This window comes from Pipistrellus kuhlii, unplaced genomic scaffold (assembly GCF_014108245.1).
Source record: "Pipistrellus kuhlii isolate mPipKuh1 unplaced genomic scaffold, mPipKuh1.p scaffold_m20_p_2, whole genome shotgun sequence".
Taxonomy (NCBI): Eukaryota; Metazoa; Chordata; class Mammalia; order Chiroptera; family Vespertilionidae; genus Pipistrellus; species Pipistrellus kuhlii.
In genome coordinates this window covers 147435524-147453500 of record NW_023425515.1, presented here as the reverse complement: position 1 = coordinate 147453500, position 17977 = coordinate 147435524, and the positions used below count along the sequence as shown (strand labels likewise).

General features: G+C 36.9%; 1 protein-coding gene across 5 annotated transcripts in view; it reads right to left on the bottom strand.

Annotated features, from left to right (window-relative positions):
- The window catches only part of PTGER3 (prostaglandin E receptor 3), a 110601-nt gene that overhangs the window by 68130 nt on the left and 24494 nt on the right, over positions 1-17977 (bottom strand). For 3 of the 5 annotated variants that reach the window (XM_036444472.2, XM_045584468.1, XM_036444473.2), the window contains exon 2: positions 8070-8249. The exons of the other annotated variants lie outside the window; for them this stretch is intronic. In XM_036444472.2, coding sequence (XP_036300365.1) covers positions 8070-8249 — 180 coding nt within the window. The remainder of the gene's footprint in view (positions 1-8069; positions 8250-17977) is intronic. 5 annotated transcript variants of the gene reach the window in all.

The window sequence follows — 17977 nt, the reverse complement described above, 5'->3', positions numbered from 1 at the left end:
AACGGTGCCTGTCAGAACTCAGAGCCACTGGGGGCCCTGTCCTGGTGCATGGCGCCCTCTTGGAGGCCACAGCCCTTGCCCTAAGGCAGAGGTTCATCCCTGGCAGCAATTAGGTACATTGGACAATGTTTGGCAATATTTTTGATTGTCATAACTAGGGAGGTGTTACTGGCATCTGGAGGGTAGGTGCCAGAGATGCTGCTCAGCAGCCTACATTGCATAGGATTGTCCCCCATAACCAAGAATGGTCTGGCCCAATGTGTACTAATGCTGAGAGTGAGAAACCCTACTGTGAGGCCTGCCACCGCTGCCCACTCCGGGAGGTTGTAGACCCACACTTTTCACAACAGCCGTGAGAAGGTAGCCCGTTGGAATGTCTTGGAGAGTGTAATGCTTTCGGCAGAGTAAAATGGAAGAGTACCCTAAAATGCTGTCCTGGTTAACACCCATTCCTTTCCCCAAAAGGCAGATCAAATATCACTTCCTACAGGAAACCTTTTCCTATTTTAGCATCACCTCCCCCATAGTCTCACATAGTACCATGTGCTTAATCACAGCTCTGATCAAAGTATTTCTTCTTCCCCTACTACATTATATATCTGTTAAAAACATTTTTTTTTAAAAATCCTTATGTCTTAGCACCTACCAGAATGTGTGGCACATATAGGTAGGTACACTGCAAACATATGTTGAAGGAAAAAACAAGCCTGGCTTGAAGGACGGGCCTGGATTCTGTGTACTCACCCTCCTAACTGGATTTACTTGAGTCTGTTTTAGGTGAGCACAGAGGATGCCAAGAATACCTAAAGATATCTCGTCCCACGTCCTCCAAGGACATGAAATTGGACAATGTTTCATTTCACAGTATGTGTTTTTTTAAAGGTACCATTTTCTTTTTAAAAATATATGTATTTTTATTAATTTCAGAGAAGGGAGAGTGAGAGATAAAAACATCAATGATGAGAGAGAATCATTGATTTGCTGACCCCTACTGGGGATCAAGCCCACAACCCAGGCATGTGTCCTTGACCAGAATCGAACCCAGGAGCCTTCAGTCTACAGGCCGACGCTCTATCCACTGAGTCAGACCAGCTAAGGTCATGGCATGTTTTTTTATGAGCATTGTGGTGGCACATTTTGGCCTACTGACAGATAGCCTATGCCGTTTACCTGAAATGCTAAAGGACACAGACTGTAGAGACTCTAATATCTGTTTGTGGACCTAGGACAGCGCTCACCCTAAATTCCTTTTCTTAGGGGGATAGAAAGCAAGTGCAACATGCTACTTTTAGCAAGCTTGGCGCTGTAGTCTACATTATACAGAACTTCCTTCACTGAAGAAGGAAGAGGAGGGTGACCTCAATGAGCACATAGCTAAGTAGTGAGGCAGCCCAACATTTGCCTCCACTAGTAATCAGCTCATACCAATGTCCAGGTATCAGACTGGTAAAGGGTCTGACTGCACCCAAGGATGAATCTGATGTTGGTTGCCAGTAGATTACACTAGAATCCGTAAGAAAGTGAAAGAACTATGTTTAGAATAATTTATAAATGTGCTTTTGTATGAACAACAAAAATTCTGGCATTATAACATGAGTAAGTATCATGTTGAAATGGGAAAAAAGCATTTCAGATTAATAGCACATAAGCGATCATTTGTATTGTTGGTAATTATAGAACATAAAATGAAATTATTTCATTGTTCCAGATAGCAGGATACTGTTGTATTACCTTGGGCTGTTATTTTGACAAAGCATGTCAAATAGGATTTTGGCAAAATAGTTAATGCAATTATAATATTCCTGACATGACTTGACATCAGGAAAAAAAGACAGGAACATTTTAGAACATTCAACTTTATTTTTCCATTGACAAACACCACATAAATAACATACATTAATTAAATACACAAACTAGCTATGACTGTACTTTTCATAGTCTCTTTTTATTCTTTGTCTCCACAATATTGAATACCAGCCGTTAAAATGTGCTGGAAGATATATTTCAATGCACTTAAGATAACTCCAAAAAAAAAGCTTTACATAGAGGTGATAGAAGTATACTTTCTCAACAAGTGTATAGGGATAGTTTACTGAGTAGGAGAGGTGGGAAAACATATGGCTTTCTTCTCCAAAATGCTGAGAAGCCTTTACATGTTGATTAAAAGCCTTTACAATTATTGATTAAAGTGCCAATGGTTTCAGTTTTAACTTAGATACACTATGTGAATAGGACTCATTTTCCTTTGTTGTTATCAGATTCAGATAATCAGTGCCTGCGTTTAGTTTGCTCGCTTAAAGAAATGCTCAATTTTCTGCTATTTGTATAAACACACTTGGACATTTAAATAAAGAGGGAGAAGGTAAAGTATTGAATACACACATGTAAGTTTATGTATAGAAAGAAGAGGGTTTAGCAGTCAGTGATATGACTTGAGGGAACTTCACACCTGCTTTTATGAAAAAGAACACCACGGGCCACACCTTGCTTTGTCCGACTGAGTTTCAGTGAAAGATAAATGTGGTCCCTTTCTCTCTGGGCTCCTGTAGAATGGGCCTACAAGGGTGAAGATTTCTAACAGGGTTGGGAATATCCAGGTTTTCCTCCATATCTTTCTGTGTCCTCTACCCTACTCTCCATGCCCCCTCCACATAAATAGTATCATTTCAAAGGCTGGAATAACATTGAAGTAAAGTGTATCAGGAAGTCATATGCATTTTCTCTGCTTCACATAACTGAAAACCATAAAAAGAAACTCATTTCAAATAGCGGTTAAAGTTTGGTGATTGGCTAGCTTTTGGCTAGATACCTGATTCACTTTCATTACAAGGCCACACTATTATAATTCTAAAACGATTGACAAGAGAACTTAAGAGTTGCACTTTTGAAAATAACTTCAGAGATGGAATCATCTCTGAAATGCTGAAAAGCCTGAAAAGGTTGTCGGTGGTGATGGTGATCTCTTTCCTTCCTATCTTTATTCCAATAATAAAATTATGTCAGCCCAGCAGACATTGAAGACAATGCTCAGAAAATGCAATGTATAAATCAATATATAATAGTATATATTCAATCGAATTGTATTTCTCAAGGATCAAAATGTACTCAGCTGATAGTAATATAATGGTTTACAATTCAACTTATATAATACTATAATCCTTGAAATACAATCCTTTTAGGATTTATAAAATATAGAATATATAAAATGAGAACTTTCTGCTTTTTCTTTCCTTAAAAGAGCAGAGAACAGGAGCGAGAATGGAAAAGTTAAGTAGCATGTTTTGAAGAAATCTTTCCATCTGACTTAAAAACTAATTGTTGACCTCTGTTTTTAAAAAATGACTTTATTCTAGACTTGTTAAAGCCTCCATTGATATGTACCATCTCAGTTTTTCCTTTGTCACTTTGAGGACAGTCACCTATACTACTCTTTTTTTACTCTCTGCATTTTTATTCCAGGTGGACTCCATAAAAAAATGCATCCAGGGAACACAGGACAAGATTGTACTTGATAACCATAGACAGAGTCATAATAAAATGAACACCTTTTTGGTTGAAGTAAGTCAGGTGAATGTGAATTTTTGCAGGAGATCAGCATCTATGTAAATCAGGGGTGGGGAGTGCTCAGCCCCCTGGCTTCATAGGCCCGAGAAATCATTTGGTTTGGCCCTACCAAGGCAACGGCAGGCAGGACTCAAAATTCAATAAATGTAGATGCTTTTTTCATAGCAACTTAAATTTCCATTAAGCAAATGATGTTATAAATATCCAAATGGGTGTTAGAGAAAAGAAAGGCCCCCCACATCTGATAAATGATATTAACATAATTGAATTCTGTGAAAAATATGTTCCCTAAGTCTCTGTTTCATGTTTCAGTGTAATCACCACTTACTAGTTGTCTTAGAATACTGAGCTTCAGATTCTTAACAAACGTGTGAGTTTTAGATTGGTTTTACATTTTGTACATTGGTTCTGTCACCACCTGTGTGATGACACATCACAGATATATGTCACCTTTTATGAGCATTTTATTGCAACTCAGCAAACAGTCTTATGGACTTAGCCACAGTATTAAAGTCTCCATTTTAAAAACGATGTAATCTCATTTACTAAACAGTTCTGTACATTTATTCAGACATCAGTTTTAGAAATTTTGAGACATATACAAGCACGAAACCAGCAATAAACAAGCCGCTGTGAAGATTTGGCATGATTGATGCTCTAAACTTGTCATAGAAATTTTAATTATTCCCTATAGTTTTAGTAATAAATACTCTGCAGTCTCTCTGTGTCACTCATCTTCCAGCGTTCTGTATATTTCAAGAGAAGCTTTTGGGGTTAAAGTGTGAAAATAAGTAGTAAATACGTGTGCCTAAAATTGCAAAGCACAACATTTTCCTATTTTCTGTCTCTTGAGTTGCTCCCAATACAAAACAATTATTAAATAATTACTGTGGAAAATATTTAAAACCAATCACTAATTTGGGGTCAAATCTAACAAAAATATAAAAAGTGTTAAGTAAATAAAAAGCCTAATTTGCCAGGCTTCATGGCTCAGTTGGTTAGAGCATCATCCCATGTACCAGAAAGGTCAGGGCACGTACCAGGTTGCAGGTTTGATCCCAGGGCCCTTCCTCCCTCCCTCCCTCCCTCCCTCCCTCCCTCCCTCCCTCCCTCCCTCCCTCCCTCCCTCTTTCCTTTCCATCACTCCCCTCCTCCTTCCCTTCAGCATGGTTACAGGGTCTTCTGTAGTTCAGTTTTACATGAGCTTCTGCAATTTTTTTTTTCCTGTAACATGGTCCTTAGATCTTTTGGATAATCAGAAAGTGTTAAGTAGAAATATATGTGCACTTTTTAAATAGTTATTTACATATGGCATGATTAAGCACTTATGTTTACTTGAAATATAGCAGTAGGTAAATCTGGTAAGTTTTGAGGTAACACTTTTTTTCCAACTTAAAATATCTTTAAGAAATCCACTAAACCTAAAATGCTTTGATAAAAAACTGTTCTTATTGTATGATATGTCATCATTTTCTTCTATGACTTGGCATGGTTTAGAAAATCAGGACTCCTCTAAAATCTAGGAAGGCTGATTTTCACCTATATTTCCACATTTTGCTCACTCGTTTCTTTCCATGTGGTTTCCTAGATATTTATTTATTTCTGTATTTATTTTTTTACCAATACAGACTGTGAAAATTAGGAATTGCCATAATTTATGCATGAGTTTTTCCCCTGCTCAGATATTCCCATACACTAAGTACCTATATGAGAGCGAATTTTAAGGCCAATGAACTTCAACACAGAAACAGACTCCTCTTGGGCAGTGCCTACGGATGTCCACCTCCTAACCACATCCTCTGCCCAAATTCTCTGAACCCTAACCACAACTCTCCTTCAAAGGCTAAAATTATTTGTGACTTTTAGGTCGTGTTGGGTTTTCCTGGGCTAACCAATGGTTGCCAAGGTAACAACCTTATATGCCATTGACATGATTTCTTCCTTGTCCACTTGCCATTTGTCCATGTCTACCAGGTCTCCCCGGACAGGAATTTATTTTGTGGGGAATAAGTTTCATGCTCATTTCTCTTTATGTATTTTTATAGTTGGGTAAGAAGGGATTTTTTTTTTTACAGTAATCTCCATTACCATTTGTATGTATCAGTCCCTTAAATTATTAATACAAATAAAGCACTTTGCTGGGAAGCAATATGGCACTATGCATTGAAGATAAATTCATATTTTTGTAATTAAATAAGCAGGGACCATCCACTTTATCAGCATGATGAACTGTAGTGGCATAAAGTACTTCAACCGTATGGCGGTGCCTCACAGATGGCACCGGGGTTTGGCAGGCCTTTATTCATCCACCGAGTAAATATTGAACACTTTCTGAATTCTAAGTGCTGTACTAGGTGTTGGGGAAAAGTAACCCAATCGTGCTCACACCACTGGAATCCACATTGCATGTGTATCTATCTGATTATAACCTAGGGTTAGGGGACCACTCAAGTGGCAAAGCATTTCTATTACAAGGTCATCCTAAATGCACTTCCTTTTTCTAACGTAGGTAGTTTTGTCTTATCCCCCATGAGGTGGCCTGTGAGATCATCTGATTGGTGGCATAGAGAGATTTCACCATGGGGTTTTAAGATAGATTACTTAACACCATTTTCCCCAAAACCTGGACTCTTGGAACTACCATGAATTAACATAAGCACCCACAGTAGATCTTGTCTTTTCACTCAGTTTGGCATAGGCGTTTAAACTGATGATTCCTGACTGAACTGGGCTGGTGTACAGAGTAATCTAATAGAAACACAGTACCTGTTAAAGTTAATTCTTCTCCAAATGCCTACTAAACTCAAAGGAAAATGTTGTTACCATGAAGAAATATAAATAAATCATAAGGTATTTGTTTGTTTTTAACCATGAAAGCAATAATGAAATCTGAAAATTAAAATCTTCACAAGAAAATGTTAATTTGTTTACAAAATGAATGCTCCCAAGAATACAAAGCACATTTTGTGTAGGCCTAACTTAAAAGACTGTTGTGTTTGCTGGGAAATTTTTTTTTTAAGTGCAATTCTCAAAACTTAATGTAGTAATCTACTTGTGCCGAAAAGATATAAAGCTTAGCTATTAAGGTTAGCATAGATGTAGACTGTAAGCAAAACATTTCATAATAAATATTTAGATATGCTACTCCGAGGAGAGGGCAGAGAAATTGCTGTGAGGGAGTCAACATTATTGTTTTCTTGTCCAATAAATAGGTCAAACTATGGAAACTCTTTATGGAACCCACAACATTTTATTGGTTTTAGAATCTGAGTTAGTGTTTAAATATCCAAAAGACTGGAAAATACTGTTAGTGAAAATAACCAGAGAAGATAATGAGCCAGAGTACCTATATTTACCGCTCAAATCAGTCCTTAAATAGCATTCTGAAAAGTCACTTCACTGACCCTCTAGATCAGTTCCATGAATCTTCTCCAGGCTTGTAGGAATTAACAATGTATGCAAAAAAGGGAACATTTAGCAATTTGAATAGTCACAAGTCCTCCCATATTTAAAATAAATGAAATCAGCTTATTCAGATAATAAGTAAACCCAATTCTAACCCAACCAAAACTTAAACTTTGTAATGTTAGCAGCTAATTTACATATTAAACAATACTTAAATAACATCAGTACCAATGAATATTGTGATATATATATATATTTTGTTAATCCTCACTCAAGGATATATATATATATTTCCCATTGATTTTTAGACAGAGTAGAAGTGAGGGTAAGAGAGAGAGAGAGAGAGAGAGAGAGAGAGAGAGAGAGAGAGAGAAAGAGAGAGAGAGAGATCAATGTGTGAGAGACAAATGTTGTGTTGTCTCCTGCCCAGGGGTGAGGATCCTGCAACTCAGGTAGTACCCTTGACAGAGAATCAAACCCTCAACCCCTTGGTCCAAAGGTGGATGAGCAAAATCAGCCAGAGCTTATGGATACATTTTTAAATCTTAATTTTTTTTTTTTTAAGTAAGGGGGCAAAAGAGTGACGCAGAGAAAAAGAGAGTAAAAGAGAACACAGAAGAACAAGGACTTTGAACAAAAAAAAAAATGGTTGCCTTGTCTTTGATGATCTATGCATTAAATCCCCCGTGTGCTCAGTATACGGGAATATTAACTTTCCCCACCCAACCCTCACCACAGACTAAGATCACTTATAAAGAAACACATATTCAACTACAAATGGCAGAGACTCAAAAACACTAGATTGTTATTAATATATTTTCCCTTTGTTTATGTTTCAATGCTTCTGGCACACGGGGGATTATCTATGCTGAGACCATTCAGCCTTATATCAAAAATTTTACTTCAATGCATACACAGTGGCATGCCAGAGATGCCTAAATTCACAGTAAGGTTTAAGGCTACTCGTTGCCGAAAGCTGTGAACATGCATTGTTGATTAAGTGTTCCCATTCATGCTCCTGTCTGGATTACTTCATTGGATAATGAGATAGGTTCCCCTTTCTGTCCATCATTAGAGCAGCTGGAGACAGCATTGGCTACCTGGCAAAACTTCCGAAGGAGGATCTTTCTTAGCAGCAGATAGACCCAGGGATCCAAGATCTGGTTCAGGGAAGCCAGGCGCACAGCTATCAAGAAGAAGTTGCATTCCTTCTGCTTTTCTGAGTGCGTCTTGCAGTGTTCAACTGATGTCTGATTGAAGATCATTTTCAACATCATTATCTAAGAAAGAGGGACAAATAATTGTTCCAAAGATTAATAAGGTCATATGCATCTCCTCTAAATAGCACTTTGCACACAGTCGGTTTTTAATACATTGGTGCTTGCAGTGAAATGAATTTCAAGCAACATTTATGCTCACAGAACACAGCCCTGAATTATACAAGACATTTCTAGGGATGTTCCCACATTTTTGGCTATTTGACAGGATGCAGCTTTTTTAAAAGTGTATGTTCTCAGGCTCTTGATTCTTGGGATTTAAGAAGATTTAAAATAACACATTTCAAAATTAGCTCAAGTTATTTGTCTTGTTGCAGAAAACACAGCATGCTGATACCAAAATGAGAGCTACATAATCAAAATGCTACATAATCAAAACATATTTAATCTTAAATTTCAGTAGTTATAACTAAAAATAAATATTACTGAAGAAAAACAGAAGCAAGAAAGAAGAAAATAATAATAATAATATTTTCTGAATCCTAACAGTTTGCCAACTACTGTGTCAGGAACACATAATACAATATACAGATGATATATCTTGGAATTATACATACACATGAAATAAATCTATATAACAGTATTAACCAATGTCACTACAATAAATTCAATAAAAAAGAAAAAATAAGTAAGATTGATATTCTTGCCATCTTCTTTTTACAATTTCAGAAACCAAGGTTTGATGATGTAAAATGGCTGAGCCAGATTTAAACCCAGGTTCACTGACTTCACATGGCACATGGCATTTTACTTTTTTGTCTCTGCCTCCTCGCCACATATACACATAGACTCCATGAAGGCAGGATTTGGGACTGTTTTTCCCCTACAAATATATTTACAGTACCTAGACCAATATTTAGCAGGTAGTGATCAATAAGTATTTGTGAATGAAAATATTATATGACATGTATGTGAATATGTTATGTGATTATATATATATATATATATTGTGTATATGTATATATATATATATATATATATATATATATATATATATATATAATGTAATGCACATATTTCTATTTGAATGAATAAATATTTGTGATTTGCCCAGAAGGGAAAAATTGAAGGTTCATATGTATTTGAAAAAATAATTAAGCTCATTAATCATCATAAAAATGAAAATTGTGAAAAAATAACAAACCCTTTTATACCCAATAGTTTCACAAAAATGAAGAAATGTGACTTTTCCAAATGTCAATGAGAATGTGGAACAGCGAGGACTCTCACACATTGCTAGAGAGAGTGTGAGGTGGAGCCACCACTTGGAAAACAACGGGACGCTATTTCATCTGCTGCCTCCCAACTGCCCTGCTCCTGGGAATATGCTGGGCAAGAACAACCCAAACATAGGTTCACGTGCATAAGCAAAGGAAGGAGCTGACATTACAACTGGTTTCTAAATTCATCTTTCTAGGTGCCTGGCTATTTAAAGTGCTTGAAATGTGACCAACACAAATCAAGATGTTGGAATATGTAATGACTATATACCAAAATGGTAATATTTTCCTATATTGCATTAAATAAAATATAGTATTAAAACATCACTTGTTTCTTTTTTACTTTTTCTATTATATAGCTACTAGAAAATTTAAAATGATATACGGATCCTATATGTGTTCCTCACAGCACATTTCTATTAAAACCACTGTGCCTCTGGAGGCCCATACTTCCTGGGATGGTCTGTCCTCAGGTCGCACATTCCAAATTGAAGTCAATATCCCTGAACATCTGAAACATCCGAACCACAGTCCCTCATTCTTACACAGTCGCCTGGCCCCACGTGTCAGAGACATCTTTGAATCCTCCTTTGCTTCATCCTCTGTGCTGCCTTTTTTTGCTTTCATTCTAATCTCATGCTAGTTCATTTCCTTCACGCATGTGAATTTAGTAATAACAGACACCCAGATGGTTAGCACATCACAGATGCAGCAACCTAAATCCCAGCTCTGATCAATCAGCTATAAAAACTTCAACTTGGTCTTATTGGACTGAGTTGAGTCAGAGATAATTCTTAAATCAATTATTGGCAAAGGAAATAAAAAAAAGCCAGGTTTGGTTTATCAGACACATTTATTACCTGTGGCTTAACCTGGGCCTTTGACCAAATTAGCACCTAATACCTAAACAAAATTATGGTCCTATAAATAAAAAGAGGGGAATGGGTAGGCAACCAGTAATTAGACAACACATCTTCTGAGTCCATAATTTCTTTCAAATGATTTTTTCCAAGGGATTTATTCAATAAAAGCAAAAAACAGCTGCATAAATAATTGAATGTTCAGTGAAGCATTCTACACCATATAAAACTGTGAACATACGAATCTCTAACATCAGGAGTACAGCTTGATAAAATACAAATATTCCCTTCCTTCTGTGTGGGTCTCAAAGCTCCCTTGACCAGTTGATGATGAGGCTGATCAGAAGGCGTGACCGTGCAGCGTATCCATGCACCAGCTAAAGGGAAGCTCTGGCTTTTGTTTGTCCTTCTCCCTTGTGTAAGGGGTAGAATAGCATGTTTAGCTCACATAATAGTGTATATAAGAATTAAGTGAAAAGAACAGATTATAAGATAGTATTATGTATGTAAACATTATTCCCTTCACTAATAAATATGAATTTATTATACTCATTTATTATATACCAAATATGTTTAAAATTAATATATCTACATGATATCTTCTAATGCTGGTTCATAGTCCTGTGAACTGAACACTACCTCCCACTGTGGTATGCAAATGACCCAAAGATATCCAGGTCTCGTCCCAGGAACCTGTGAATATATTACCACACGTGGCAAAAAGGGACATAGCAGCCCTGGCTGGGTGGCTCAGTTGGTTGGAGCATTGTCCCAAAATGCCAAGGTTGTGGGTTGATTCTGGTCAGGACACATACAATGAATGCATAGATAAGGGAAACAACTGATTGATGTTTCTCTCTCTCTCTCTCTCTCTCTCTCTCTCTCTCTCTCTCTCTCATCTCCTTTACTTCCTCACACTCTCCCTCCCTTCCTCTCTCTCTCTCAAAGTAAAAATAAAATAAAAATTTAAAAAGGATGTAGATGTGATTTGCATTAAGGGCCTTGAGGTGAGGAGATTGTCTTAGAGTATCCAGGTACGTTCAATGTATCATCACATGCTCCTCAATATCTGAGAACCTTTTCCAGCTGTGGCCAGAGGAAGACATGACTACAAAAGAATAGTCAGAGCAATATAATGTTGCTGGTTTTGAAGATGAAGGAAAGAAACCATGAGATAAGGAATATAGATGGATGGCCTCTAGAATAGAAAAAAGCAAAAAGTCAGTCTCAGATTCTCTTTCAGAGCATCCAGAAAAGAAAAAAAATGCAGCTCGATGGACACTTTGATATTAGCCCAGTGAGACGATGTCAGGCTTCTAACCAACAAAACTGGAGGAGAAATTTGTGTTGTGTTGTTTCAAGCCACCGAGTTTATAGTAATTTGCTAAACAGCTACCACAGGAAAACTAATACACCCACAGAGTGAGCACTCAGCAAGTGTTGCTAGGGGATGGGGAGGAATGAGCTTGAAAATGATTTATTCCCTCTCATAGATAACACATCCTGGCAAGCTTGTTCACTTTCTTAGGAAACTTTAACATAAATAAAGTAAAAGTAAACTTCATTCTCACCCCTGTCTAAATTATCTCAATTTCTAAATTTGCAACATGTAAAAATGAATTCTTTTTACTCTAGTGACATCAATTGGATTTCAGTGTATTCAACTAAAAGGTATAAAACTGTATTTTCAATTCAGTTGTCTTTATAAAAAAGATATGTGGCTAGTGCCCTGCCAGTGTGGCTCAGTTGGTTGAGTATCATCCCATGCACTGAGGTCACGGATTGATTCCCAGTCAGGGCACTTGCCCAAGGTTGCAGGCTCAATCCCCAACAGGGGGCATGCAGGAGGCAACCAGTGGATGGTTCTCAATCATAAATGTTTCTTTCCCTCTCCCTCTCCCTCCCCTCTCTCTCTCTCAAATCAATAATATATTGATTTGAAAAATACTTTCTAGCTCTCAAATCATTTGGGAGAGAGCTAGCAAGTATTTTTTTCTTCTTTTTATAAACAATTGAAATTGGAAAGGTTTTATCTAGCTCTTTCAGCCTTTCATCTTGTCTAATAATTAAATACATTTCACCATTAACCATCTTCCAGAAAGTGTTCTGAGCCTGGTTTAGAATGATCTAAAAACTCATTTAAATTACATTTCCATCTTCCCTTATATAATAAAGTATTGAATTTCTCCAAGTTTTTATAATCAGGAAAATTTACAAAAAGTCTCTTATTAAAATGAGATTTAAGTCACTTTATACAGTTCTCCTTGATTATTATAAAATTAATTTTATGAGGCTAATAATACTAAATAATTTTTATTGGGCTAATATAGATTTCATATGCCTTACATGGATTAGTTGACTGTAATTTCCAGTAATTTCCTATTGATAATGCAGTGATTATGGCATTATAAAATCCAGCTCTGTAAGCAAGAGCTGGCACGTGGGGAGAGACATTCCAGCATTCCCCAGAAATAATGAGATGTGCACTAGGAAGATAATTTGAATTAGAGGCAGTGAGTATGATATTGCCATTTCCAAATTGCAGCAAGGATGGAAGTAGGACCCCAATTTCCTCATCTAATTCTGAACATAAATGCAAGTTAGCATCCATCTGTTGGTGTGCTCCTATGTTCAAGGAGCACAGTCATTATGATTTTTACAAATATCTTTTAGATGGTCAGACTTTGAGAGGAAAAACTTTGGTGTGAATATGCAGAGTTCTGGTAGAATTAACTATTCCTGTTAAGTCCAATTTTATTCCTTTTAAAGGGAGGACAAACAAAAACCAGGACGCTGGGACAGCACAGAGGCTAATTTTTATTTTAGCAAACACATGTATACGCAGTAAGACTGCTCCTTCCAATCAGCCTTATATGATGAACTAGCTGTCATAGGAGCCTTGGGACCAATTCTGGCTGATTAGAGGAGCGGCTCTTCCACCAGCATTTCCCCAGGGCCCACATGACTCTCCCAGACCTCAAGCCTCTCCCCTGGTTATCAGCAGGAAGAGAGAGAGAGAGCTCTTTTTTTTTTTTTTTTTGACCTGTGATAATCAGGAGCACAACTCTCTCAGTGACTGCTAAATTTTCTCTTGCTGGCTAATGTCAAGGGCAATTGCCTTGCTCCATCCTCAATGAAAAATAATGACTTGCCCCTTTGCCAGTGATAAGTGTCTTTTTAAATGTGCAAAGCACAAACCAAGGGAGACTTTTCCATATTCTGCATTTGGATTTCATTTCCTGTAGCAGGGTCTGTACCTACACATTCAAAAATCTTCAGTACTTCACTTCTTGGTTCAGAAGTACCTTGGCTTCTAGGCCATAAATACCCATTGAAGATGATAAATGAGTGAACCCAGAAAAATGAATGTGGGGGAGGAGAATAAAATTGGCCACTTGCCCTTAGGCTCCATTATGTGGCATTTATGCGTTCCCAGGTTCTATCTAATGTTAGTGCATAAGAGAACTTAGCTCCACCGCCAATTTTGATCCATGTGGTTTTGTTTTCCATACCGTTCTGTGGTTAGGCCTGGGAAAATAACCTGCTTTACCAGAAATTCCCTCTCGAGTTTGACAAGTGTGCTTGATATTATAATGCTCTGGAACCAGTCTGGGCCCTTTAAAGTACTTAATTACATAATTTGAAGGATTGTCCTGGGACTAACTTTCGTTATAGAGTCAAAGATTAGTTGTTGTCTTTCCAGTCTGGTCACTGCTCTGTTTTCCAGGTGCCGAATTATCTCGGCCTTCAGAATTACTGCTTCAGAGGCTGCTCTTGCATTATCTAATCCCAGAACTTCGCAAATGAAGAGTCCATAGACATTTTATTTTATTTTATTTTATTTTATTTTATTTTATTTTATTTTATTTTATTTTTTAGAGTCCATAGACATTTTAAAAATTACTAGAAGTTGTGTAATCTCATCTTTATTAATATATAATTTGATTAAAAATTTTTTCAAAACAACAATGAACTAAAAATTAGAAGAAGTAAATCCTACTAATGGCTCTGCCACCATTTATGGCTTTAGGCAGATCATTTGTTGTGTTTTAATAAGCTCACTAGTAAAACAGGATGGCCTCTTACATATCCTTCTGTGGTTAAGTTTTGTCTGATGAATTCTGGGGCAAAGATGGAAATGGAATAAGGACTGGATTTGAAAAAGAAAAGAAACCGAAGGTAAAAGATGTGAAACAAAAGACAAAATTCCTCTTCAGGAAAACCCAAGGGTGCTTTGGTGAACAGAGGAGACGGGAAAATTGCAAAGATAAGAAGTGGTCCTTGGAAGGAACAAGATGCTGGAGTCAGAAGAAGTAACAAAAAGGCAAACACACTGACCAAGAGTTAAAGACTTGCCACAAATCTGACGGCTCTGCTTTGGGGATCAGTTACCTAACTTGGAATCTCAATTTCTCTCCCTTCTCCAAAACATGATTAATAATGCTTACCGGATATCTCCTTCATCCAGTAGTGCAGTTGCAGAAGCGAAATGAGATAAGAATAATTAATACCTTCCATTTACATAGCACACCTCTTCCCAAGCTCCAGGCTACCGCCCTATTGCATAAGCTTCCAGAACACGATGGTGTGACATTCAGAGACAACAGAGGATGCTCCGGGGAAATAGTGCAAGGAAATAAATGAATGTCTCATCTATGTCTGATTTACTTAAATCTCTACCTAATAGGGGCCTTCAAGAGAAAAACCCCTGCCATCACAGCATTTAAGAAAGGAAGAATTACTCTCTCCTTTCAATTAGTATGAATTGTAAATTCTGTGTGATTCGGTACAAATGTTATATTTAGATAAATATTCATCTTTCTATTATAATGGTCAAAAAATGTCAGTAGCTAATAAGTATTCAAATTCTGGCTGAAAAGGAGAAGACGAAATCTACTCTATAGAAGTGATACGCATTTCACAAGAGGTATCTACTATATTTCAAACCTTTATATCTCAGGTGTCAAGGGAAAATATAAAGAATATGTCTTTGCAAGGTTCAGCAAACATTAATCCTTGAAAACATTTATAGTTTAAAAAGGGTTGCTTTTTTTTCTGCCAAAATATAGTTTCATTTAAGCCCACAACGCCACAGTGTTGGTGACAATTAAGCACAGCAAAATGATTAAAGAAGAAGTCAGAGGTGTGACCTAAGTAAGGTGTTCAGGAATATAAACCTCAACATAAAAGAGAAATAGAAAAACTTTAAATAGTCAACAATAGAGGACTGTTTAAATGATGGAATATCCATCCATCTGCATAACATATTAGTATATGCAATGTACATACTCTAAATGTATTCTAATGATGCTATTTAAAATCATGTTTCTGAAGAATAATTTAATAGCATGAAGAAATGTGTACCATGTAAAATAAGTATTTATGACATAGTATAATCCAATTAACAAAAGATCGACTCTGTGTGTATGTACAGAAAAATACTAGAAGCAATGATCTCTGAGTGGGAATTAGGATGATCTCTATTTTCAAATTCCACAATAGTCTACGGCCATACCACCCTGAACGCGCCCGATCTCGTCAAATTCCACAATACACATGCTGTTTTCACACTGAGAAAGGATGCACTAAATTTAGAGTAGTTGGAAGCTTCGATATAAACAATTACCTACTAAGTAATTTATTGATAAAATGTTAGTCTCATACTTTATTCTAAAAACCGTCATGTGATCATTTTAGCTTGAATTCTTAGGTAGGTTGATGTGTGCATAACTTAACAGTTAAGAGGTAAATAGTCGGACACTATAAGTGATCAAAACATTTAACTTAAGAAATTAGTTATGGCTTATTAAAGGGACTGGATGTTTAGCAGTAAACTATGGTTCATGGACAGCACAGCCATGACATGCAGAAGAACTCCATCCTGTGCCACAGCCATATACAATGCAGGCTAATGATTTAGCTCTAGCTGATATGATAATTCTCATTTAACTTGGTCTCATGTCAAAATGACTCTCTCTTTAGGATGTATGCCATGGAAGGACTTCACCTTATAAGGGGAAACAAATAGACACATCACTTGGAACTGGCTGAATGTGGCAGATTGGGATCTCTTTTGTTTTTTGTTTATTGCTGTTGTTAATTCTTACCCAAGGATATTTTTCCATTGATTTTTAGAGAGAGTGGAAGGGATGGGGAGAGACACACAGAGTGAAATATTGATGTGAGAGAAACACATCGACTGGAAATGAGGTACATGCCCTTGACTGGAATCGAACTCTTGGCCCTTCAGTCCACAGGCCGATGCTCTATCCACTGAGCCAAACCAGCTACAGTGGGGTCTCTTTGAATTCAAGGTCCCCAACTGGTCTCCTTCCCTAGTACGATATCTCTCTCTCATTTACCACAACAGCTATTTCATACAGTTGTATTTTTGCCATAAGCATTTTTATCATAAATATCTTTACTGCAAGAACTGCACAACTAATTGGCCATAAGACAATTTCACCAGAAAAAATAAAAATAAATAAAAAGGGATATTAAAAAGGACATAATGAAACATGAAAAATTAACAAAATTCCAAAGGCTAATGAGAAAAATGAAAATACATTGTCTTCAAAGGCTTTCCTTTAGAGTATTACACATTCTTTTTTTACTTGTTGATTCCTCTTCCTCTTTGGCATCACACTTTTTTTCTCTTTTGCTACAATTTCCTCCTTCTTTAAGAAAAGCATAAATTTGCACCTAAAGACTTGATCACTAATGCTTTTCAAGACTGTTGTAAATTAATAGCTACCTGCTTAATACTTGCCATAGCTTGGTAAACTTTTGGTTTCCATGGTAGGAGGGATGACTGTGCTCACTGAAGAATTTGCAAACTGGTATGTTAACATTTTCTAGTATTGTATGCAATCTGGCTTTACACATAGCTTTGCAATCTCACATTAAATATAGTCATTATCATTCACTATCTTAAGATCACCACATTTACTTGTCACTGTGTAGATCATTATGAGAGCTAAGATTTACACAATATAAAAATGGGAGTACTTGGAGAACTTTATCAATGGAGAAATGAAACCATATTAATGAGAAACTTAAATATCAATATATCAAGTCTGCCCAATGTCAGGTTACTTAATCATTTATGGCAAACTGCCTGATAGCCAATTAGTTGTGTAGCAAAAATGTATCCTGCTAACATTCTTATGGTGAAAATACCAAACCCGTTTTCACACATTCTCTACTATCCTAATTCACCGAAAAGCTTGTTTATATGGCCTCTTGCTTACCACCACGTTCAAAACCTGCAGCTGTCCATTCCTCCTTTCCTCTTGTTCAACAACAGAGGTGTCCTGGCTCCTATCTCAGACTAACTCTCTGTCTGTGCCCCAGATCCCATACAGCATGAAATTCAGAGGCATTGTTTTACCACTTATCTCCTTCTTTTACCTTTAAGTTTTTGCTTTTTTACATGATCATTTTAGCATATCTAAATTTATCCTATCTTGAGAAAATAAAATGTTCTTCAGATTTCTTGGCTCCCTACATATTTGGCCCCACAAGTTACTGTTGATTTCTTGTAAGAGTGGTCTACCTTCCTTACCTTCAAGTTTATCCCTAAACCTCCTATGGCCTGGCCTCTGTGTCCACAAAGCCTCAGGATGGTCTGTTCTCAAAGCTGCCAACTGGT